Source organism: Bos javanicus, chromosome 1 (assembly GCF_032452875.1).
Source record: "Bos javanicus breed banteng chromosome 1, ARS-OSU_banteng_1.0, whole genome shotgun sequence".
NCBI classification, from domain to species: domain Eukaryota; kingdom Metazoa; phylum Chordata; class Mammalia; order Artiodactyla; family Bovidae; genus Bos; species Bos javanicus.
Window position 1 is genome coordinate 94,565,435 of NC_083868.1, and position 24,436 is coordinate 94,589,870.

The 24,436-nt window shown below is 39.9% G+C and overlaps 1 protein-coding gene across 3 annotated transcripts in view; it reads left to right on the forward strand.

The window, feature by feature from the left end:
* SPATA16 (spermatogenesis associated 16) overlaps positions 1 to 24,436 on the forward strand; it is a 275,661-nt gene that overhangs the window by 236,174 nt on the left and 15,051 nt on the right. For all 3 annotated transcript variants that reach the window (XM_061415522.1, XM_061415539.1, XM_061415531.1), the window contains 2 exons: positions 828 to 992; positions 6,392 to 6,475. In XM_061415522.1, the coding sequence (XP_061271506.1) occupies positions 828 to 992; positions 6,392 to 6,475 (249 nt within the window). The remainder of the gene's footprint in view (positions 1 to 827; positions 993 to 6,391; positions 6,476 to 24,436) is intronic.

Sequence of the window (24,436 nt, forward strand, 5' to 3'; positions counted from 1 at the left end):
TCTGGTTATGGGGGTAGATGCTCGAGGATTTCCAGGGGGACTCCTGAGGCTTGATCCCGCCTTTGCATATGTCAAGCCTCCTTACTCATGACCTTTGGTGGAGTGCCTCATGCCGGCCCCCAACAGTGGGCTGCTTTCCCAGTTTTAAGAAAGTCTCAAATACCAGTATATTCTTGGGGGTCGGTGGTCCTTACAAGTGCACCATAGTCTATTTCAAGATGGATTGCAATTGCTGGAATGGTCCTAGGAGTCAGAATAAACACTACACTACCACAAGGAGAGAAGCCAGAGTCCATGGCCATCCAATAAGAACTAAAGATAAAATCAGAGCTGGAGATTTAATGTAAGTCACCAGGGTAGGACAAATTCCACTTGCATAATATTTTTCAGGATTCAACTTGTATAAGATATCATCCTTTGTATAAACCAAATAGTGGGCAACTATTAATTCTTATTATACCTTGGTGACATAGACAAAGTCACCCCCTTTTAAATGGACACAGCTCTGTGGGATCCCCACTGTGAGAGTAGAGTTCAAGTTCAATTTAATCCCTCTTTTTCCCCCTCATCCTGGCTTCCTTAGGCAGGGCCATCTGTAAACCCTTCTCAACAGTCCTGCAAAGTGTTCTCTTTTCTATACATTTGTCTATTTGAAGGAAGGGTACAGACAATCCTCTAAAATAACAGAAGAAAATATTTATTTGCACTAGATGCCATTAATTCAGAGGCACTAAATATATTACAATGAGCCCTGATGTTATTCTTCAGGGAGAGGTTATTTCTGTGTTTTTTTTTCTAAACCATTTCCTTCTCTCCTGGGAGACTAGGGGAGTTTTCGTGCATGCTCAGGTGTGATGGAGAAGTTGCAATATGCCAGCCTTCTCAGCCGGCTGCAAAGAGTAAAGGAACAGTCCCAGGTGATCAATCAAGCAATGGCCGAGCTAGCAACCATTCCCTATCTACAGGACATCAGTCAACAGGAGGTGGAATTGGTAAGCATCTGTTTTTCTTTGTTCACAAGCCCTGAACCGACAGAAGAGTGATATGGTCTGAAAAAGAATGTAACAATAAATGGCAGTCCAAGGGCAAACTCTCCAACTCTCATGAAGCATTCTAATGAAGAAACTAGAAATTATAGAAAGGGGTGTGTGTGTGTTTCATTTGCTCACCCTGACTAGCTAGCTTCCCTTTATTTTATAGCAAGACTTTTGTAATGTATGAAAATATAGAAAAGGGGTGATTATTCATATTCTGAGTCAGGCTTTTTTGTTTCAAGTAAAGTGAAATTTTAATAAATTGTTTTTCATTCCAAGACATGTTAATATATGATTCTCTTTGATGGAAAAGAGGAAAAAAAAGTAATTGCTGGATAGAAAACTGACTCTACAAAACTGTCTTTAGAGTTTTCTTATTCACTTTGAGTGTCACATGTATGTTTGTAGTACCAACCCACACACAACACGCACGCGTGCACACACACACACACACACATACATTAAGAGAGTTGTCTTATTTGAGGGGAAAATGTAGTCAAATGGTGGGGTGTTTTGGGTTTTTTTTTTTACTGAATTGACCAGTTAATTTAGAAAACACAAAGCCTGTCAAAAACTAGTTGAAATACCTAGGATTAACTACTCTACTACCTAGAGTTTTATACAGAAGACAAAAGAGTTTTATACAGAAAATTGTAAGACACTGATGAAAGAAATCAAAGACAACATAAACAGATGGCGAGATATCCCATGTTCCTGAGTTGGAAGAATCAATATTGTGAAAATGACTATACTACCAAATGTAATCTACAGATTCAATGAAATCCCTATAAAATTACCAATGGCATTTTTCACAGAACTACCACAAAAAGAATCTCACAATTCATATAGAAATACAAAATACCCCAAATAGCCAAAGCAATCTTGAGAAAGAAGAATGGAGCTGGAGGAATCAACCTTCCTAACTTCAGACTATACTACAAAGCTATAGTCATCAAGACAGTATGGTACTGGCACAAAAAAGAAATATATAGACCAATGGAACAACATAGAAAGCTCAGAGATAAAGCCATGCACCTATACATGCCTTGTTTTTGACAAAGGAGGCAAGAATATACCATGGGGCTAAGATGGTCTCTTAAATAAGTACTGCTGGAAAAATTGGACAGCTACATGTAAAAGAATAAAATTAGAACACTTCTAACACCCTACACAAAGATAAACTCAAAATGGATTAAAGGTGTAAATATAAGACCAGAAACTATAAAGCTCCTAGAGAAAAACATAGGCAGAACACTCTATGACATAAGTCACAGCAAGATCCTCTATGATCCACCTGCTAGAGTAATGGAAATAAAAACAAAAATAAACAAGTGGGACCAAATTACTCTTAAAAGCTTTTGTGCAGCAAAGGAGACTATAAACAAGGTGAAAAGACAACCCTCAGAATGGGAGAAAATAATAGCAAATGAAACAACTGATGAAAGATTAACTTCAAATATATACAAGCAGCTCATACAACTCAATACCAGAAAAACAAACAACCCAATCAAAAAATGAGCTAAAGATCTAAACAGATATTTCTCCAAAGAAGACATACAGATGGCTAATAAACACATGAAAAGATGTTCAACATTGCTCATTATTCAGTTCAGTTCAGTTCAGTCACTCAGTCGTGTCTGACTCTTTGCGACCCCATGAATTGCAGCATGCCAGGCCTCCCTGTCCATTACCAACTCCCAGAGTTCACTCAAACTCACGTCGGTGATGCCATCCAGCCATCTCATCCTCTGTTGTCCCCTTCTCCTCCTGCCCTCAATCCCTCCCAGCATCAGAGTCTTTTCCAATGAGTCAACTCTTCGCATGAGGTGGCCAAAGTACTGATCTCCTTTAGAATGGACTGGTTGGATCTCCTTGTAGTCCAAGGGACTCTTAAGAGTCTTCTCCAACACCACAGTTCAAAAGCATCAATTCTTCAGTGCTCAGCATTCTTCACAGTCCAACTCTCACATCCATACATGACCACTGGAAAAACCATAGCCATTATTAGAGAAATACAAAACTACAATGAGGGGTCACCTCACATTGGTCAGAAAGGCCATCATCAAAAAATCTACAAACAATAAATGCAGGGAAGGGTGTGGAGTAAAGGGAACATTCTTGCACTGTTGGTGGGAATGCAAATTGATACAGCCACTACAGATAACAGTGTGGAGATTCCTTAGAAAACTAGGAATAAAACCACCATATGTCCCAGCAATCTGACTCCTAGGCATATACCCTCAGGAAATCAAAATTGAAAAAGACATATGTAACCCAATGTTCACTGACACTCTATTTTCCAAAAGCTAGGACATGTAAGCAATCTCAATGTCTATCAGCAGAGGAATGGATAAAGAATTTGTGGTACATATATAAAATGGAATATTACATAAAAAGAAACACATTTGAGTCAGTCCTAATGAGGTGGATGGACCTAGAGCCTATTATGCAGAGTGAAGTAATTCAGAAAGAGAAAAACAATTATCATATACTAATGCAATGGCACCCCACTCCAGTACTCTTGCCTGGAAAATCCCATGGACAGAGGAGCCTGGTAGGCTGTAGTCCATGGGGTCGCTAGGAGTTGGACATGACTGAGCAACTTCACTTTCACTTTTCACTTTCATACATTGGAGAAGGAAAAGGCAACCCACTCCAGTGTTCTTGCCTGGAGAATCCCAGGGACGGGGGAGCCTGGTGGGCTGCTGTCTATGGGGTCACACAGAGTCGGACACGACTGAAGCAACTTAGCAGCAGCAGCAGCAGCAATGCATATATACATATGGAATCTAGAAAGATGGTACTGATAAACCTATCTGCAGAGCAGCAAAGGAGACACAGACATTGAGAACAGACTTACGGGCACAGCTGGGAAGGGAAGGAGGAGTGGGTGGGAGGTATGGAGAGAGGGAGAGAGTAACATGGAAACATACATTACCATATGTAAAATAGATAGCTAATGGCAATTTGCTGCATAACTCAGGGAACTCAAACCAGGGCTTGTTAACAACTTAGACGAGCAGGATGGGGAGAGAGGAGGGAGGCGTGTTCAAGTAGGAGGGGACAAGGGTAAGCCTATGGCTGTTTCTACTGGTTTTTGGTAGAAACCACTGTAGTACTATAAAGTAATTATCCTTCAATTAAAAATAAACAAATTTTTTTTTATTTAAAATTAAAATAGTTGGAGAAATACCTCACAGAAAAAAATCTTCAAGCAGACATATATATTATAACCTAATATTAGAAACTATAGCACCTCATTTGAAAAACAATTACTAATCAGTGTGCTGGCCATTCAAAGAAAGGTAAAATTTATTCCATATAAAGCTGACGTGTTGTTGGGAAGGGCTCTTTACTCTAAGGCTCTAATTGAAGGTAGTGAAAACTAATTACAGACCTGACCGAATTCACATAGCAAGGATGAGAACAACCCAAAATTATCACCTGTAATTTTCAGATAACTAAAGGAATCCTCCCTCTTTGAGCTTTGAAAGTTGTAACAAATTAATCAAGAAATGAACTGCCAACATTTATAATGTTCATCTGAATCTGCAAAAGCATATTAAATAAATATTGATATTCAAAGTAACCATTTAAAACTGTTGGAGTAGCCAAATAATAAAATTCTGCATACCAAACATTAAAACTATGAGGGAAAAAAAAGTCTATTAGTCGGTAATTATTAAGTCAAAACTGGCAATAATACTTTCTAAACCTGTATGATTTTATGCACAGAATGCCTTCCAAAAGGCTAAGTGTTTATCCTACCATTCCTAAGGCATTCAGGAGTGTAGCAACTGTGGAGCTTTCAAAGTGCATATTATAGCCAATTTTAGATGATTAATGCTCCTCTGAGATAAGAGAAAGCAAAGAAAATGTTAATTTAAGAAGCTGGCACAATGTTGATCCTGTCTTCCTGAAAAGCACACTCAAGATTTAAATGAAAAATACAGGGGAGTTTTCTGCACTTAGGTCTTCTTAACCACACATCTGCAGCTTTCTTTTTTCTGGAAATTCTTATATCTTTAAATATACAAAAAGAGCATGAAACTAGCATTACTGACATCTCTAACTAACATATCCATGCAATACTCCACTGCCTGAAACCTTGAAAAATAAGATTTCATGGGACATTTTCGTAATTTATATACCTACTAGAAAAAAAAGTAAATGTAAAGGGATGTATATGTGCAAACCAAACATTTTTAAAAACCATGTATCATTCAAGATTTCATCATCTTAATAGATTTTGCTTTCCAAGTTCCAAGCATGGGTTAATCTAGATAATATATCCTTGAAATCCCTTTTGTGACGCTACACAAACAGTGACTACTCAGTAGAAGAGTTCTGAGTGACTCAACTCCCTACCTAAAATATCTAAAGAACAGAAAGATTATCTAAGATTATCATAATGTTTGACACCATGGTGAACTGAACTGGCATTTGCTCTTCTTTAGAGAACTTTTTTTTCAGCTTCAAATGTCACATGGCTTGATGTGGCCTCATTACTTTGCAGGCACATAAATCGTCTGTGTGCAGCTGTTGCCGTTTAGTTGCTCAGTCATGTCCAACTCTTTGCAACCCCATTAACTATAGCCAGCCAGGCCTCTCTGTCCATGAGATTTCCCAGGAAAGAATACCAGAGAGGGTCACCATTTCCTTATCCAAGGGATCTTCCTGACACAGAGACTGAACCCGTGTCTCCTGCTTGGCAGGCAGATTCTTTACCACTGAGCCACCTGGAAAGCCCCAGCGTGTGTGTAGAATTATTTTCAATTGGAATATGGCAGTTTGGGGCAAAGGGTGGAATTTTAAAACTCACCTCTGAAATGGAACCTAAAGAGAAATCTCGGATATTTTGAAATTTTAGAAAAGAAAAGAATAGTAAAAGAACTTCAGTGAGCTAGATCCTTTAAGAGGTAATAAAACAACACAATTCTAGTATGGTCCTCTGGTGAGTTTTTGCATGATGCCTAGGATTATGATACATTAGCCTCAGGAGAAAACACTAAAATGCGGTCATGTACTACATGCCATTTCCCAAGAGAATTAACTACTGCCTTCATTCTTTACAACCCAAATCTGTTTTCATAAAACATCGACACCCACTACATTAAAACCTATATGTTTTCTACAAATTTTCAAGAAGAATCTTTCCATTGTTTCAATATTTTATATCTGCAATAATACTTGGTAATGACTGAAGCAGCAATGAGGTGGCAGTGTTCATTGTCGGAAAGATGAGTAATAAAATCATCAGCGTACAAATGATTTTTTAATTAGGTTTTAATCTGTGTATTTAGAGAAGTTATTTCTGGGTGAATTCCACACTGATAATTTTTATCTTGGTGCCACAGCTGCAGTCACTAATGGCAGATGCCATGGACACCCTTGAAGGAAGAAGAAACGATAAAGAACGTGTGTGGAATACAATTCAAAAGGTAAAACTTTCAGCTGAAGGAAAAAAAGATATTATTCTCAAAGAAAATATGCATTTGGGGTCAAATCTGTTTAAAGATGAAAAGGAAGTTTCTCAGCTTGTTTTATTGGTGGTTTTCTTTTTAAAACAAATGCAGCTCTCTCCCTGGAAGTATAACCAAGATGAAATGTGGACATTTATTTAATTTGTTCCTTCAGGTCTGCTGCATTTCTGACTGTGGTCCTGTACTTTTGGGGTCTCTTATCATGCTCATTTTCATGTTATATTTTCATTATCTGCTCCCTCATTATTGGTTATTTTATATATTTAAAGCCCCTTCATCAATGTTTCAATTTGCTCCCCAACCCTTTTCTCCTGTAATTGGCACTTGAGGAATAATGCATGCATTTCAGGGAACTAGAAGAAAACTAGCACGTTGATGTTTGGGGTGAAGAAATGACATACTGGTTGTTTGAAGTCGGAGAACATCTCTTCATTGGTTACCTGAGTTACACAAAACAAGCCCTGAGACGCACCTGGCCCCAGGTACTCAGGAGACTTGTGTGATAACCACAAGTAGGAAGGATACTCCTACTTGTGGTATCACAAGGATACTCCTTCTGACAATGTAGGAAGGAGTAGTGTTGGTTTACAGTCCAGATGAAAGTGATAAATTCTGATCAATGTACTCCCCACTCTTCTGCTGCTGCTGTTAAGTCTCTTCAGTCGTGTCTGACTCTGTGCAACCCGGTAGACGTCAGCCCACCAGGCTCCACCATCCCTGGGATCCTCCAGGCAAGAACACTGGAGTGGGTTGCCATTTCCTTCTCCAATGCATGAAAGTGAAAAGTGAAAGTGAAGTCGCTCAGTCGTGTCTGACTCTTTGCGACCCCATGGACTGCAGCCCACCAGGCTCCTCCGTCCATGGGATTTTCCAGGCAAGAGTACTGGAGTGGGGTGCCATTGCCTTCTCCGACCCTCCACTCAGTCTCCTCCAATCATGGTAAGAACCCGCAAAGGGAAAACTGATGTCAGGAGACGTGAGAAGAAAACAACTGTTCCGTTTAAGAGGTAAAGTCAGCCAAGAGGGATTTTGATGCATTTGCAGAAATGTGTCTCTTCTGTAATCAATTCAGAGAACCTGAATTTAATGTATAAAACATTGTATATGAATGTATAGAACAGAATGTGAGTGTATAGACCAGAAATCTGCTGAACTCATCTAATAGTTGTTGAATATCTACTATGCCTGAAAGATTACTGTGTGTTATGGACCTTTTGCTGGGCAAGGCAAACACAGCCCCTACCTATATGAGCCTTACCACCTAGGAAAGAAGCAGCTACTTCAACATTTATAAATATTATATTTTAAAAGTATATGTTCAGTGATTATGGGAACAAATAGAGGAATATAATCTGGTCTGAGAGGTCAGAAAATCCATCTCTGAGAAAGTGGTATTTATAAAACATTCAAAAGATAGTAGTAGCTATCTAGATGAAAAGGGAGATTTATACACAAAGAGAAAATCTTGTACCAAGAATGCTAAGAAAGCATGGTAAAATTGACAAAGGGACAACAAACATGGTTTAAAATGAAGTGCAAAGGCAGGAGAAATCAAATCACAGGCCTTATAAATTATGTTCAGGATTTAGAATGTTTCAGGAAGTATTTATGTGGTAAATATTTTTGAGACATTTCTAGGGCTGTAGTGGGATAACAAACTGAGGCTACAGAAATCTGGGGAGGTCAGTTATAAGGTGGTAGCATGATCTACTTTGGTAGGCACAGAGATGGAGAGGAGCAGACAGATATAAGAAATATTCAGGAAGCAAATCCACAGGCCTTATTTACTGATTGCATATGGGAGTTTAGATGACAGAAAAAGTTAGAACAATGCTCAGACTTTGGGCTTGAGCCACCAGGTGGGGAATAGGGAGAGGTTTGCTGGTGCAAAGGAAGGAAGGAAACACTTCAAAGAAGCAGCTTTGGGCTGAAAACAAACACTTTCAGAGTCCACAGAAAGCATACCAGGCATTTGAAAAGGAAGTTAATATACAGGGTGGTTAACTGGGTATGAAAATTTAGGTAACTGAAAAGGAAAACAATTTATCACAATGGAACCGTTAAAAGAAACAGCTACTATCCCTTAAGGGCTGAAGAATCAAAGGGAAGAGATTGCAATTATTGAAACTTGGAGTTGGGACCCGCTGGGCCACAACTCAGATCTCCTACTTAGGAGGTGCTGTTTAGCTAGTGCCAGTGTCCCCGAGCTTGGAGGAGGGGTCATTAAAGACTTCTGAGGAGGGGGCATTAACCCACTGTTGCTGATGGGGAGGGAAGGAAAGCAGTTTTAATGGAGGTTATTTGGCAACTTTTGGAAAAACTAGATTTCACAGCTACTACAGAAAAGAATGTATATTTCTAGAGCAAAGAACCTTTACTGAATAGATGCTCACAGGAACCCCAGGAAGACAGGAAGTCTGCAGTCCTTTCTCCCTTGATTTTACAGTGTCCCTCTATCGCCCCCTGTTGATGGAGACAAAGAGCGGGCCAAACAGAAATGGAGTTTACAGAGTTCCAGCCCCAGCATCAAAGGGTAAAAGTGAAAGTCACTCAGTCTTGTCCAACTTGTGACCCCATGGACTATACAGTCCATGGAATTCTCCAGGCCAGAATATTGAAGTGGGTAGCCTTTCCCTTCTCCAGGGGATCTTCCCAAATCAGAAATCAAACCCAGGTCTCATGCATTGCAGGTGGATTCTTTACCAGCTGAGCCACCAAGGAAGTCCAAGAATACCGGAGTGGGTAGCCTATCCCTTCTCCAGGGGATCTTCCCAACTCCAGAATTGAACTGGGGTCTCCTGCATTGCAGGTGGATTCTTTACCAACTGAGCAATCAGGGAAGCCCCATTGGGGTTAAGGGACAAAAGGCCAATAACTGGATTTCCCTGGTGGCTCAGACAGTAAAGAATCTGCCTACAGTGTGAGAGACCTGGGTTTGATCCCTGGGTCAGGAAGATACCCTGGAGAATGGAATGACTACCCACTCTTGTATTTCTGCCTGGAGAATTCCATGGACAGAGGAGGCTGGTCGGCTACAGTCCAAGGGGTTGCTGGCACAAAACAGCATTGAAGTTAGGGTACTGAAACTAGGGCAAGATATCCAAGATGAAATACAGGAGTCTGGAGTTCTGAATAGAAGACTGAATAGAGAGAGAGATTTCTAAATCATTGGCAAACTGGTGATAACTGAAATCATTTGAGTGAGTGGCATGGCAGAGAAAGAGCAAATAATGAGAAAACAGCTTTGAGGAGCACATTTCAAATTTAGGAGGAAAACTCTACAAAGGAGACTAAGAAGGAATGATAGGGCAAACCAAAGTTAGAGGTAAACCAAACCTAAGGCTCATGGGAGTCAGTCAATATAATTAAATATTTGTGCTTACTACAGAAAGAATTGTTAGCACAGAGGGTAGCAAACTAGAGCCCATAGGTCCAAAACCAACCATGTACTTATATTTGTAAACAGAGTTTACTACACATAGCCATGCCATTCATTTAAGTATTATCTATGTCACCTTGGTCAAGTTGAATAGTTGCCATGAAGACCATATAGCTCACAAAGCCTAAAATAGTTGCTATCTGAAAAGTGAAGTGAAAGTGTTAGTCGCTCAGTTTGTGTCTGACTCTTTGTGGTCCCATGGACTGTAGCCTTCCAGGCTCCTCTGTCCATGGTATTCGCTAGGCAACTAGAGTGGGTTGCCATTCCCTTCTCCAGGGGATCTTCCCCACCCAGGGACTGAACCTGGGTCTCCTGCATTGCAGGCAGGCTCTTTAGCATCCAAGCCATCAAGGAAGCCCCCTCCAGCCCCCCTGCTGTACCCTTGTGCCCTGGTTTAAACCAGTATCCCTCCACGAAATATTTGCATTTGTACAGTAAACATATATATTTACAAATCCAAGCGATAACAGAATAGTCCAATTATGAAATTCCAGCCAAAAAGGGGGAAGAGGGATTGATGTTTTTCTACACCTGCCTGTACTTTGTAGGCAAAGTTTCACCTGACCCTAAGCTGGTGATCTGATGTCCACATTCACAGGAGAACTTAGCCAGCAGCTTCACACTTTGTCCTCACTGCAGTTACTCTACTGCTGTGTTAAATATCATCCCAAATATAGTGCTTTAGAACAAAATTATCTCCCACAGGTCTGTGGGTTGACTAGCCAGGTGGTTCTTGCTTGCTATCTCTCCTGCAGTTCAATCAGATGACTTATGCGCCTTGGGCTGGAGTCACCTGACAGCTAAAATGTTCTGGACTCTAGGATGACTCCCTCATATGGTTGATATCTGATATTAGTCAGCTGAGACATTGACTGGAGTGGCTAAATATGGCCTCTTCATGTGAATTAGGCTTTAAATAGCACAAGAGCTGGGTTCCAAGAGGAAGTATCTCAAGAAAAAGGAAGTAAAAGCCATCAGTCTTCTAAAAGACTAAGTCCAGATCTAGGATAGCAACTGTCACCACATTCTATCGATCAAAGCAGTCATAGGCCAGCCCTGAATCACAGGATTGGAGAAACAGATTGCAGTTTTTCCAAGTGGAGTGATATGTACATTTGTGGACAGAATGAGGTGATAGCATTCGTCTTAAGAGATAAGCTTTAGCAGTGGAGCCATGGATTGGGGCCCCAGACTGAAAAACATATCTGCAAGCAAGCAGGAGTCAGGAGAATAGTCAAGTTCAAGGCCTCTGAGATTGGAACACCTCAGAACCACTCCACCCAACCACCGGGTAACTAGAAAGACTCACTGGTGAGCAGCCAATCTTTGCAAATTAAAAGCCCTGATAATGATCCCAGCTTTCTAAATGGAAGCTCCTGAGAGATCTTTAGGAAGATGTGAATGGGAAGGAACAGGGTGCCAAATTTTTCCCAAGGGCTTTTAATTTGGTTAATGCGACGCTACAAAGCATGATCGTATCACTTTCAGACGATTCCGGTAGCAAGTAAGTAATTTCCTTTTACTGCTACAGAGTTAATTTGCATGTGCAGAAAAAAAAAAAAAATTAAAAAAAAAAAAGCTAATTGTACAAGCTACACTATGTTCTGAGCCCACTAGAAGTTGATATCAGCATCACCACCTCTGAGATCTGTTATCTGTAATAGAAACAGCTGTTGTACCTAATGAAAACACTTGAAATTTTCATCTGAAGCAGCAGAATTATAGCAGCACCTCCCAGTTCCATGGAGTTAAAGGGTCTGTCAGAATCCCTATTACCTAACACCATTTTCAGAGCTCCACTTTGTTATAGGTCTGTAAAAAGACTATCAAGATGAAATCTGATTCATGAGTGCTGACCTCCTGTCTATATTTTGTTATCTTTGAGATTTCTCTAAGGACCCAGAAAGACAAAGAGTGTGACAATTGTGTTTATTTTCCAATTCACCAGAACTAAAACACTGTATATTCTTTATAGAGTTTTAGGAAAGTGACTCTTGTTTTGGTTTGGCTTTACAGGATATTTCCTTTCCAGTAATTAACTCCAGAAAGATATATATATATATATATATATATATATATATATATGTTGGTTTAGCTGTACAAATACAAAAATAAGCAGATTATGTTTTTTAAAAGGTGCGGTAAATTTTCTCGTGTTGGAAAGTCCCTTGCCACAATAGGATTCTTTAAATAAGAGTATTACACTTTGCCTAACTTTAGTCTGTAACAAAAACATCTGAGAAAATACACCCTTTTGAATAACAGGTCCTGTTACCACACTGCTCATTCCTGCAATCAGTGTCAGGGGCAGACATTGTTCCTGACATTGGAGATACAGCCATGAAAAAGCAGTGCCCTCATGATATTTGCATTCTGCTAGAGAAAAGTAGGCAATAAACTATCTAAAGAAATATGGAATATAAGTAACACATGCCAGGAAAGGAAAATGGAGAGTAGCAGATGATTGCAACTGCAATAGAATAGTCAGGGCAGGATTCGCTGAGGTGATGACTGAATGAATATCTGAAAAAAATGCAAACCATGCAAATATCTGGTGAGAAGCATTCCAAGTAAAGGAAAGAGCAAACGTGAGACCCTGAGATTGGAGAGTGCCTACCAGGTACAAGATCTGCAAGGAGAGCAAGATGACTGGAGTAGAATGACAAGAGTAATAGGAGATGAAACGAGAGAGGAGAGGATGTCACGCCTTATCAAACAAAAACAAAAACTACTCTAAGCTGCTGAATTGAGACCACATTGAAGAGGGCAAGGGCAGAGTCAGGGAGTCTAGTTAGGAGGTAACTGCAGTGATACGGGAGAGGAATACTGGTGGCTTGAACCCTGAACCCAGTGGCTATAAGAAGTGGTCAGATTCTGTCTTCTATCCACAAGAAGAACAAAAGCTTATTTATAGGGAGGCTAATACAGTGAAAAAACATCCTGAACTAACATTCAGAGACCTGGGTCTGTCGCAAATTAGCTCGAATCCATGTCTTTTCTCCAGGCCTCAGTTTTCTCATCTGTAAAATAAGGATAATGAACTAAGATTCAAAGTCCCCTCTCTGCTCTGAAAAACTGGGTCTTTTGAAAGTCAGTCCATCAAAATGAAAGAAGAATTAATGTTTACTGAGCTCTTAATACAAGCCAACACTCTTATTCACTTTATATACACCAACTCACTAACCCTCACATAGGGTAAAAGGAATAATTTATTGTAAACAGAGAAGTTTAGCAATTTTCCTAAAATCCCACTGTTGGTAAGTGGTGGAGTCAGAATTTGATCTGACCTTAGAGCCTAATCTCTTTCTTGAGAGAAGCCCAAGCTTTGTGCAACTGAAAAAGCCCAACCAACCAGCATTATTTTATGTATGGCTGAGCATTCAGGTATGAGACCAAAAGGAGAATTATGGTGACCTCCAATCAAAGTAAAATCTGTCCAGTTTGTCTATCTTCAGTTCTTAAAATAAAGTTCTTTCAATCTGAGCCAAAGAGGTCACTAAGGAATTTTTGGTGTAGTCTCCCTCTGTAATCCACAGGTATAGGCTCCTCCTCAGCTGCTCCCTAGTTCTCCATCTATAACCAGAAACTATACAAAGCCTCAATCTACAAATTCTTGACCATGAATTCAGGTCCCACTTGTGAGATCTTAGGCAAATCACAGCCTACTGAGAAATACAGTGTCTTCACATACTTAATAACTTCAGGGTCTATGATTTTGTGTTAATGTGCATTGAATCCTAAGACTCATAATGCACTAGACCTGAAGGAAATAGAAAAAGGAATCTGTAGAAAAAGGAGTCTTTTTAAAGAAAAAAAGATGCCAACTGTTAAGTTGGAACATTCTTATTTCTTCTCACCAGAGACTCAGTTTAGAGAAACATTTAAGCAACACTGTCTACAATTCAGAAGACAAAGTTATTGGCTCTTCATTTACAAAGTCTAAATTTCACACTGTGAAGACCAAAATTTAATCTGGTATGACATGAAATATTGTCTTATTCTGATATGCCTCTAGATCTGATTTGAGACTAAATAAAGAGAAATAAAACTTTGTTACTTTAAAAGTAATGAGAGATACTTCGGCATCTAATCATAATCCTATGAATTTTCATGAGAAAAAAATGCTACCTTAAAATTTCAAATAATAAAATATAACCCAGTACATCATAATCCTTCATGAATCCAACAAATGGAGTTTAGGTGGATATCTTTAAACTTTAAAGCTTAAAGCATCCATGTGAATTTATTATAAAATATTTAGCTTTGGGGGTTCCTTTTTATCTCAAAATCTTAACTTATAAATCATACTCACTGTCAAACAGAAATGACATTCATTGATTCACTCATTTGCTTTTTAAGATAAAAGGGGGATAGAATTGTATATCACTTAGCAACTCTGTTCTATGCAAGGCTGCTGACATGGGCAGACCATGCAGGGGAAAGCACAAATTGGTGAGATGGGCTGGGGCAGTTAACCAACCAAGAGGGAGAGAAAAGAACAAATCGGAGCACTTTGTTTACTTTCCACATCAGCATTCAAACCTGAGTATTTCCAGCAACTCTGCTGAGAGAGACTACACGTGTGGCACTATCTGTCTTTCATTGGCCAGGCATCTGGGCTGACTAATACGCAGTTGGGACGTGCCGTTGTGTCTGTCTGACAGGACTGCCTTCTTGTCAAAGATTCAGCAACCATACCACTCATTTGCAAAGCAGTTTTTCCAGCAATCAGGCTTTTCCTGTGTGTCTTGTTCTTTAAGGAGTCTCCACAGATTTACTGCAATTTGATTATGAATCTTTTCCGCTTCTGGTTATGGGCTTCTTCATTAGCATATCCCCAAATTCCTTTACGGTGTGTGCTCTGAGCACTGCTAAGCAGTTTCGTCCATGGCATAATGCAGATCATGCACAGAAACCCAAGTGCTCTTTTGCTGACCATGCTGAGGGGAAGGAGGCAGGGAGGCAAGGCCCAAGGGGCTGAAGAGGCCAGGTGCCTGGAATAAATAAATCATTGCAATTCCTGGGACAATGAATCTGTGCCAGTAAGTGTCTAAACTGGCAACTGTAGTGGAGGAGCCTTTACCAAAGCATTGGCAGACCCTCCTGACTGTGGTCCGAGGCTGAGCCCTGCAACTGTCAGACCTGGAGGGAGGACCTTCCTCAAACAGACAGCAAAGCCACGTCTAGCCTGGCAAGCAGAGAAAGCCGAGAACCTCAGTTCTGGACATCTCCCCTGGCCACTGTGCAACACTCCAAATATTGATACGTGGTGAATTTCAATCACCACTTAAATCGAACAAAATCTTTCTCCTCTGACTTAAAGGAAAAAGTATGTGGTTAATTTGTTAAACATTTTCAGTAGCTGCATTTGCTAGTCACTCACTTTCCACCTGTATTCGGCCTTTCCTCCAAAACTGAGAATATCTCTCATATACTTTGTTGGCTAAAAGTATTCTGAAACTTTGATGATTTTGCAAGAAATTTCTGCAGCAGAAACATTTCTGTGTAGGAGTCGGATCTATTACGGCTCTCATCTAGGGAGCATGAATCTAGAAACTGTGCCTCTTTAACCAGGAGTTTATCAAGGGTTAGACAAAACTAATCAGCCATTGATTAGGTCCTCACATACTTAATAAAATACTGTGATATCCAACAAATTCTTAAACTATGTTAGTCTGTTGAAAGTTTGCTTTTGAATAACTATTACAATGGAAACAGGCTATAGAAAAAATTATTTCAGCTAAATAATGTGATAAAAAATGAATAATGTGGTGATGACAAATATCATCAATGATGAATACTGATCTCTTAGTATATGTGAAGCACTTCAAGACGTTATCATATTTAATGACTGCAACAATCCTATGAGAGATGTCATTATCTCTCCTTTGGAAAATAAGGGAAAGAGATTTGTAGAATTAACAAGGAAACAAGCCTACATTGAAGGGACAGTGTTTGGTTTTGAATCAAGTTTGTTTGGGTCAAAGGTTCTGTTCCTAGTCATTAACTAGAACACTAATGTTAAACCAAATCCAGCTACTAAAATTTAATGGTGCAAAGAACACTGCCTGACCCAAGCTCAGATTCTGTAAGACAACCAAGAAGACAGTCTTTGAATCTGCTTTTCAGCAGTGAGAGGCGATAGGAGGATTGCAAGCCATCCTATTCTAGATCACAGCTCACAGAACCAGATGATGACTTACCCAGACTGCTTTGCAGCAGATGCATGACCAAAGCTGAAGCATGGTACCCACTAGCCCCTGGAACATGGTACTCTTATTGTCCTCCTTCACCATGTCTCCCTTTATAGACCTATCTGTTTAGGTTGCTTTGAGAGCTTACCATTTTCCTTCTTCCTGCAACAGCAGAACCCCACGAGAACAGCTTGGAAGTCTGGTCATTCCTGTAGTATTTCTACTATGGCTTACACTTTCTGGTGCATTAACTAAGCACTTTGAAATGCACCAGGATCTCCATGAAAGCACAATTTCAGAAGCACATATTCCTGTGACCCCTGCAGACCTTACCTCCCAGCACAGAGGCATATGTTCGAGACTGGCCAGCACATTGTTTACTCTTCCTCTTCCAGGAAGCCCTCCCTGCCTGTCCCATTAGTGAGCTAATAACATAAGGAAGTGACTAAAACAGAAATTGGAAATACTCATATTACTCCAAACCTACTAGTATTTTTATCTCTGTAAAAACTTTTCTAAACACATCTTTCAGAAGTTCAGTGAAATATTCTGGGGCAAGGGAGGGGAGCATATATCTCAATGTCATTTGAACTGAAGAGTGAGTTTGCCATTCATTCTAAAAGTTACTGTCTCTAAATTACCTAAGTATCTCCTTTGCTTGGCAGCCAGCAATGTATAGGTTAAGTTGCAATCCTTTGTAATTCTGAAGAATAACAAAATATTCAGCTTACACCACTTAGTAGCTAAATGAACCATAGGACATCTTCCATTCTGTATTGAAAGTAGGATTAACAAGTTCAGAGTAATTGACTTGTGGCTCATTCAGTAATTTATAGTGGGCTCATTAGACCTTTCATCTTTTGGAGAAGGGCAAAATAAAACTGCCTTTACATGCAGCCCTAAAGGAAGGTATGGATCATTTATCATTCTGATTACAACTTTCTTAAAGTGTACATGTGGAGGAAGGAACAACACCATAATCTAAAACACACACAAATGCTACAAGCACCAACACACCCGTATCTCTTAGCATCATCAAAACTGTGTGTGTAAAACATATGTGTGAAGTGAAGTCACTCAGTCATGTCTGACTCTTTGTGAACCCATGGACTGTAGCCTACCAGGCTCCTCAGTCCATGGGATTTTCCAGGCAAGAATACTGGAGTGGGTTGCCATTTCCTTCTCCAGGGGATCTTCCCGACCCAGGGATCAAACCCAGGTCTCCCGCATTGTTAGGCAGATGCTTTACCATCTGAGCTACCAGGGAAACCCTATAACTGCTTAAACGGCTTTTTGCTGGATAAGAGATTCTGGAGAATATGAGGTGGCTAGTGAAATTTGGACCTAAATTAGAGAGCCTAACCCAGAGACAGGATAAATTTAGTCTTTCTTATTGAATTTGAAAGATAATCGAGAAGCTTTTAATTTCCTAATACCTCTGATGGAGAGGATACCCCCTTCAGCCTCATTCACTTCATCATAATGATAAAAATATTTAGAAGCAACTGGGAAAACAGATTCAAGAAATAAAAATACATCTTCCTGAGGAATAAAGGTCAGAAATTATTTTTTTTAAAGCCATGATGGGAGGACTTCCACTTACAGGAATATGGAAGAGACATGCTTTTCCCTATTCCTCACATTAAGCACAACTTTGGACATTATATGTAAAACAAATATAAGACACTGAAAGGTGGGATGAAAAGAGAAATGACCTAGAGTCCTGAGCAATAACATGGTGATGAGTTCACTGGATTTTCTTTTATTTACTTATTTTTTTGCTTCAGACATTCCACACTTGATGATGAAACCTAGTAACACAGAAACAAACAAAACAAAAACCCCAACAAAATCCTGCTCCCTCCAGCCAAAGGACAAGGAAAAAGGCAGCCTGTGCTCAGTACTCAGTTGTATCTAACTGTTTGCAACCCCATGGACTATAGCCTGCCAGGTTCCTCTGTCCATGAGATTGTCCCGATAAGAATACTGAAGTGGGCTGCCATTTCCGCCCCCAGGGAATCTTCCCAACCCAGTGATTCAACCCAGGTGCCCTGCATTGCAGGCAGATTCTTCACCTCTGAACCACTGAAGATGGAACGCTCTTAGGCAAATAATCATTCTGCTCCAGCCAAACACCACAGGGGGGGGAAAAAAAGGAAATCCAAACCCCCATCCACATCAGCAAAGCCCAAGTAAGGAGTTAGAATTCTACCTTCATTGAGCTATAATAAGGTGTTTCAGCCTTCCCACCCTAAAAGGTTGGTGTCAAAGAAACCAAATAGGGAGGCTGAATGTTCATCCCCACTAGGTATGGTGTCAGAGGAGGCCTAGTAGATGGTCAGGATTTTCACCAGCCCCCAACAATCATGAGCTTCCCATCTCAATGTGACGTCAGTGAAGGCCACATGAGGAGTAGTGATGAGGTACTGCTAGAGAGTTATCAGTGCAAACATAGTGAGGAGCTTGAATGTTTGAATGCTCATCCCTATCCGAAAGTAATGAGGAACCCCTTCCTCAAGTCAATGGAGATTGAGTGTAGAACTTGAACTTCTATCCCCACCTGTCAGTAATGAGGCAATGCCCCTCCCATCTTTTGCCATAGCATGGTCAGAAAAATTCAGCTTAAGCCGAAGACTTAAATAGGATCCAGATCTCATAATATTAGTACCCTAAATGTCCAGATTTCAACTGAAGATGACGCATCATACCAAGAAACAGGAAGATCTCAAATTGAATGATAAAAGACAATCAACTGATGCTAACATAAAGATGTTAGAGCTATTATAATTATTCTGACAAAGATTTTAAAGAGGCCATCATAAAAATGTCTAAGCTATTAGAAACATCTTAAAACAAATTGTAAAATGTCATCAGACTACACTACAAGGCTACAGTAATCAAAACAGTATGGTACTAGCACAAAAATCTAGCACATAGATCAATGGAACAGAATAGAAAGTCCAGAAATAAGCTCACAAATTTATGGTCAATTAATCTACAACAAAGGAGGCAAGAATATGCATGGGGAAAAACAATCTTTTCACAAAGTGGTGGTGGGGAAACTGGACAGCTACATGTGAAAGAATGAACTTAGAACATTTTATCACACAATATACCAAAATAAACTCAAAATGGATTGAAGACCTAAATGGAAGACTAGAAAGCAAAACTTCAAGAAAAAAAACATAGGCATAACATTCTTTGACATAAATTGTAGCAATATTTTGGGATCTGTTTCTTAATACAAAGGAGACAAAAGCAAAAATTAATAAATGGACTCAATTAAACGTATAACCTTTTGCACAGCAAAGTAAATGTACAACAAAACAAAAACGACAGCCTACTTCATGGGAGAAAAGTATTTGAAAATAATATGACTGATAACAGGTTAACATCCAAAATATGTAAACAGCTCATACAACTCAATATCAAAAAAAGAAACAACCCAATTTAAAAATGGGCAGAAGACTAGAAGAGACATCTTCCAAAGAATACAAAGATGGCTAATGGGCACATGAAAAAACGCTCAACACAGTTAATCATCAGGGAAATACAAATCGAAGCCACAATGAGATCACCTGTCAGAATGACTATCGTAAAAAGAATACAAATAACAAATGTTGGTGAGGATATGGAGAAAAGAAAACACTTGTACATTTTTGGTGGGAATGTAAATTGCTGCAACCACTATGGAAAACTGTATGGAGGTTCCTCAAAAAACTAAAAGTAGGACTACCATATGATCCAACAATTCCGCTTCTGGGTATATATCAAAAATAAACCCATAAACATTCATTTGAAAAGATGCTCATAGCAACCCCAATGTTCATAGCAACATTATTTACAATAGCCAAGATATGGAAACAACCTAAGTACCCATCAACAAATGAATAGATAAGATGTGGCATATATATACATATATTCCATTGTGTGTGTATATGTATTTATGTATATTGATACATACTCAGCCACAAAAAAGAATAAAATTTTGCCACTTGCAACAATGTGGATGGACCTAGAGAGTATCAGATCAGATCAGTCGCTCAGTCATGTCCGACTCTTTGCGACCCCATGAATCACAGCACGCCAGGCCTCCCTGTCTATCACCAACTCCTGGAGTTCACCCAGACTCACGTCCATCGACTCAGTGATGCCATCCAGCCATTTCATCCTCTGGCGTCCCCTTCTCCTCTCGCCCCCAGTGCCTCCCAGCATCAGAGTCTTTTCCAATGAGTCAACTCTTTGCATGAGGCGGCCAAAGTACTGGAGTTTCAGCTTTAGCATCATTCCTTCCAAAGAAATCAGGGGACTGATCTCCTTCAGAATGGATTGGTTGGATCTCCTTGCAGTCCAAGGGGCTCTCAAGAATCTTCTCCAACACCACAGTTCAAAAGCATCAATTCTTCAGTGCTCAGCCTTCTTCACAGTCCAACTCTCACATCCATACATGACCACAGGAAAAACCATAGCCTTGACTAGATGAACCTTTGTTGGCAAAGTAATGTCTCTGCTTTTGAATATGCTATCTAGGTTGGTCATAACTTTCCTTCCAAGGAGTAAGCGTCTTTTAATTTCATGGCTGCAATCACCATCTGTAGTGATTTTGGAGCCCAGAAAAATAAAGTCTGACACTGTTTCCCCATCTATTTCCCATGAAGTGATGGAACCAGATGCCATGATCTTCGTTTTCTGAATGTTGAGCTTTAAGCCAACTTTTTCACTCTCCACTTTCACTTTCATCAAGAGGCTTTTGAGTTCCTCTTCACTTTCTGCCATAAGGGTGGTGTCATCTGCATATCTGAGGTTATTGATATTTCTCCCGGCAATCTTGATTCCAGCTTGTGTTTCTTCCAGTCCAGCATTTCTCATGATGTAGTCTTCATAGAAGTTAAATAAACAGGGTGACAATATACAGCCTTTATGCTTAGTGAAATAAGTCAGAGGAAGAAAAATACTTTTTTTATCATATATATATATATGGACTCTAAAAAATAAAACAAATGGATATAACAAAAAAGAAAGAGAATCACAGATATAGAAAATAAACTAGAGGGAAGGGGATCAGCAAGACAGAGGTAGGGGATTAAGAGGTACAAACTACCATTTATAAACTGCAGGGATATTTTGCACAGCATAGGGAATATAGCTAATATTTCATACTATAAATGAAGTATAATCTATAAAAAATTAAGTCACTATGTGACTTAATTTGTGACTAATATTGTATATCAATTACACTTCAATTTAAAAAAAATAGAGACAGACGACATCCCTGGTGGTCCAGTGGTTAAGAATCACCTTCCAAGGCAGAGGACACAGGTTCAATCCCTGGTCTAGGAACCAAGGCCCCACATGCATGGGGCAACTAAGCTCACACGTTGCAACCACTAAGCCTAAGCACCAGAACTGAGAGCCTGCCTACCACAACTAAGACCCAACACAGCCAAAAATAAATAAATATCTTTAAAAAAGAGACAGAAACTCAGCAAAGAAATGGAAGACATACGAAGAAACAAGTAGAAATTTTAGAATTGCAAATACAGTAACCAAAATGAAAAACTCAATGGAGGGGCTCAACAGCCTAATGAAGAGGAAATAATCAATGAAATGAAGATTGTTGTTTAGTCACTACATTGTGTCCAATTCTCTGCGGTCCCATAGACTGTAGCCTATCAGGTTCCTCTGTTCATGGGATTTCCCAGGCAAGGATACTGGAGTGGGTTGCCATTTCCTTCTCCAGGGATCTTCCCAATCCAGAGATAGAACCCACATCTCCTGCATTGGCAGGAGGATTCTTTACCACTGAGACAGCAGGAAAGTCTGAAATGAAGATAAAATAATACAAATTACCCAACTGGAACAACAGAGAAAATAGATCAGAAAATAAAATGAAAAGAACCTCAAGGAGCTGTGAGTCTATAACATCATATCTAACATTCATGTTATCAGAATCCCAGAAAGATAGGAGAAAAGGGATAGGAATGAAAAAGTACCTAAAGAAATAATAGCTTAAAATTTCCATAATTTGGCAAAAGACGGAAACTACAGACTGAAAAATTTCAGTGAACCCCGAATAAGATAAACTCAAATTCACACCAGGATGCAGCATGGTCAAACTTCTAAAAACTAAAGACAAAGACAGATCTTGAAAACATCAAAAAAGAAATGATTCACTAACTATTAGGGGGAAAACAATTTGAATGACAGTGAATTTTTCAGTTAAAAAAACTGGGGCCAGAAAATGCTACACCCAATGAAAACAGCTTTCAGGAATTAAGAGGAAATCAAGACAGTCTCAGATGAAGGAAAACTAAGAGAATTTGTCATCAGCCAACTCACTCTAAAAAAAAAAAAAAAGAGGCTGAAGAAAATTTCCTAAATAGAAAGGAAACAATAAAAGAAAGATCTTTAAAATATCAAGAAAAGTGAAAGAACACAAGCAAAAATATGATTAAAAACAGCAGACTGTCCTCGTGATTATGTTTGATGATTCAAGCAAAAATAACAACATCATTTAATATGATTCTAAATATACATGGAGTTCTGTGTTTGGTTCTACATATGAGGAGCTGGGAAGTCACCACTCTATCCTAAAAGTCAGTAATTCTTCTTGGATCGATGAGACAGTGGATGACACAAGACAAAACACTGCTCCAAAGACAGAAGAGACTAACGGATTAATACAGGGAGATATGGCTTTCTGGAGCAGAGACTTACAAGCAGAAACTGCTATGGGAACCAGTATTGGCTTTGTTAAGCTGGAATTATAATTGACAAATTGCTGGACACTCAGTGCAGACAACTCTGAGTATTACAAACTCTAAGGGGACCCAGTCTAGGAGTTATGCAATATTATGCAATTTACCTCCAGGAGTTAATGCTAAGTATCAGAGAAAAATCCCCTTGGCCCTCTGGAAGGAACCACTCTGAAATATACAAAAACACTCTTTCCTTCTTAGTAAGGCTTGCCCTCAGAAGAAACCAGTTAAACAGAGCATACCTTTTGGTGTATTATCAGGGCCTAAGTGACCTAGGAAAGGAAAATACCCAACTCCAGCCCACTCTAGCCATCCTGTCCCGTGTAAGGAGGAGTAGGTGGGGAACTGAGGAACACTTGTGAAGTTCACAGTCCAAGGCATGGGTTCAGTAAAAGACTGAAATCTAATCTTAGAACTGTAGAATGCTTCCCCTCTCCTCACACTGTGTAGTTTAGTCGCTAAGTCCTGTCTGACTCTTGCGACCCCATGGCCTGTAGCCCACCAAGCTCCTTTGTCCATGGAATTTCCCAGACAAGAATACTGGAGTGGGTTGCCATTTCCTTCTCAAGGGGATCTTCCCAACCCAGTTATCAAAACCAGGTCGCCTGTATTGCAGGCGGACTTTGGCATCACAGGTGAATTCTTTACCAACTGAGCCACAAAGGAAGCCTTCTCCTCACATTCAGTTCAGTTCAGTTCAGTCAGTCACTCAGTTGAGTCCGACTCTTTGCAACCCCATGAATCGCAGCATGCCAGGCCTCCCTGTCCATCACCAACTCCCGGAGTTCACTCAGACTCACATCCATCGAGTCAGTGATGCCATCCAGCCATCTCCTCCTCTGTCGTCCCCTTCTCCTCCTGCCCTCAATCCCTCCCAGCATCAGAGTCTTTTCCAATGAGTCAACTCTTTGTGTGAGGTGGCCAAAGCACTGGAGTTTCAGCTTTAGCATCATTCCTTCCAAAGAAATCCCAGGGCTGGTCTCCTTCAGAATGGACTGGTTGGATCTCCTTACAGTCCAAGGGACTCTCAAGAGTCTTCTCCAACACCACAGTTCAAAAGCATCAATTCTTTGGTGCTCAGCTTTCTTCACAGTCCAACTCTCGCATCCATACATGGCCACTGGAAAAACCATAGCCTTGACTAGACGGACCTTTGTTAGCAAAGTAATGTCTCTGCTTTTCAATATGCTATCTAGGTTGGTCATAACTTTTCTTCCAAGGAGTAAGCATCTTTTAATTTCATGGCTGCAATCACCATCTGCAGTGATTTTGGAGCCCAAAAAAATTAAGTCTGACACTGTTTCCACTGTTTCCCATCTATTTCCCATGAAGTGATGAGACCAGATGCCATGATCTTCGTTTTCTGAATGTTGAGCTTTAAGCCAACTTTTTCACTCTCCACTTTCACTTTCATCAAGAGGCTTTTTAGTTCCTCTTCACTTTCTGCCATAAGGGTGGTGTCATCTGCATATCTGAGGTTATTGATATTTCTCCGGGCAATCTTGATTCCTCACACTACTAAAGGTCT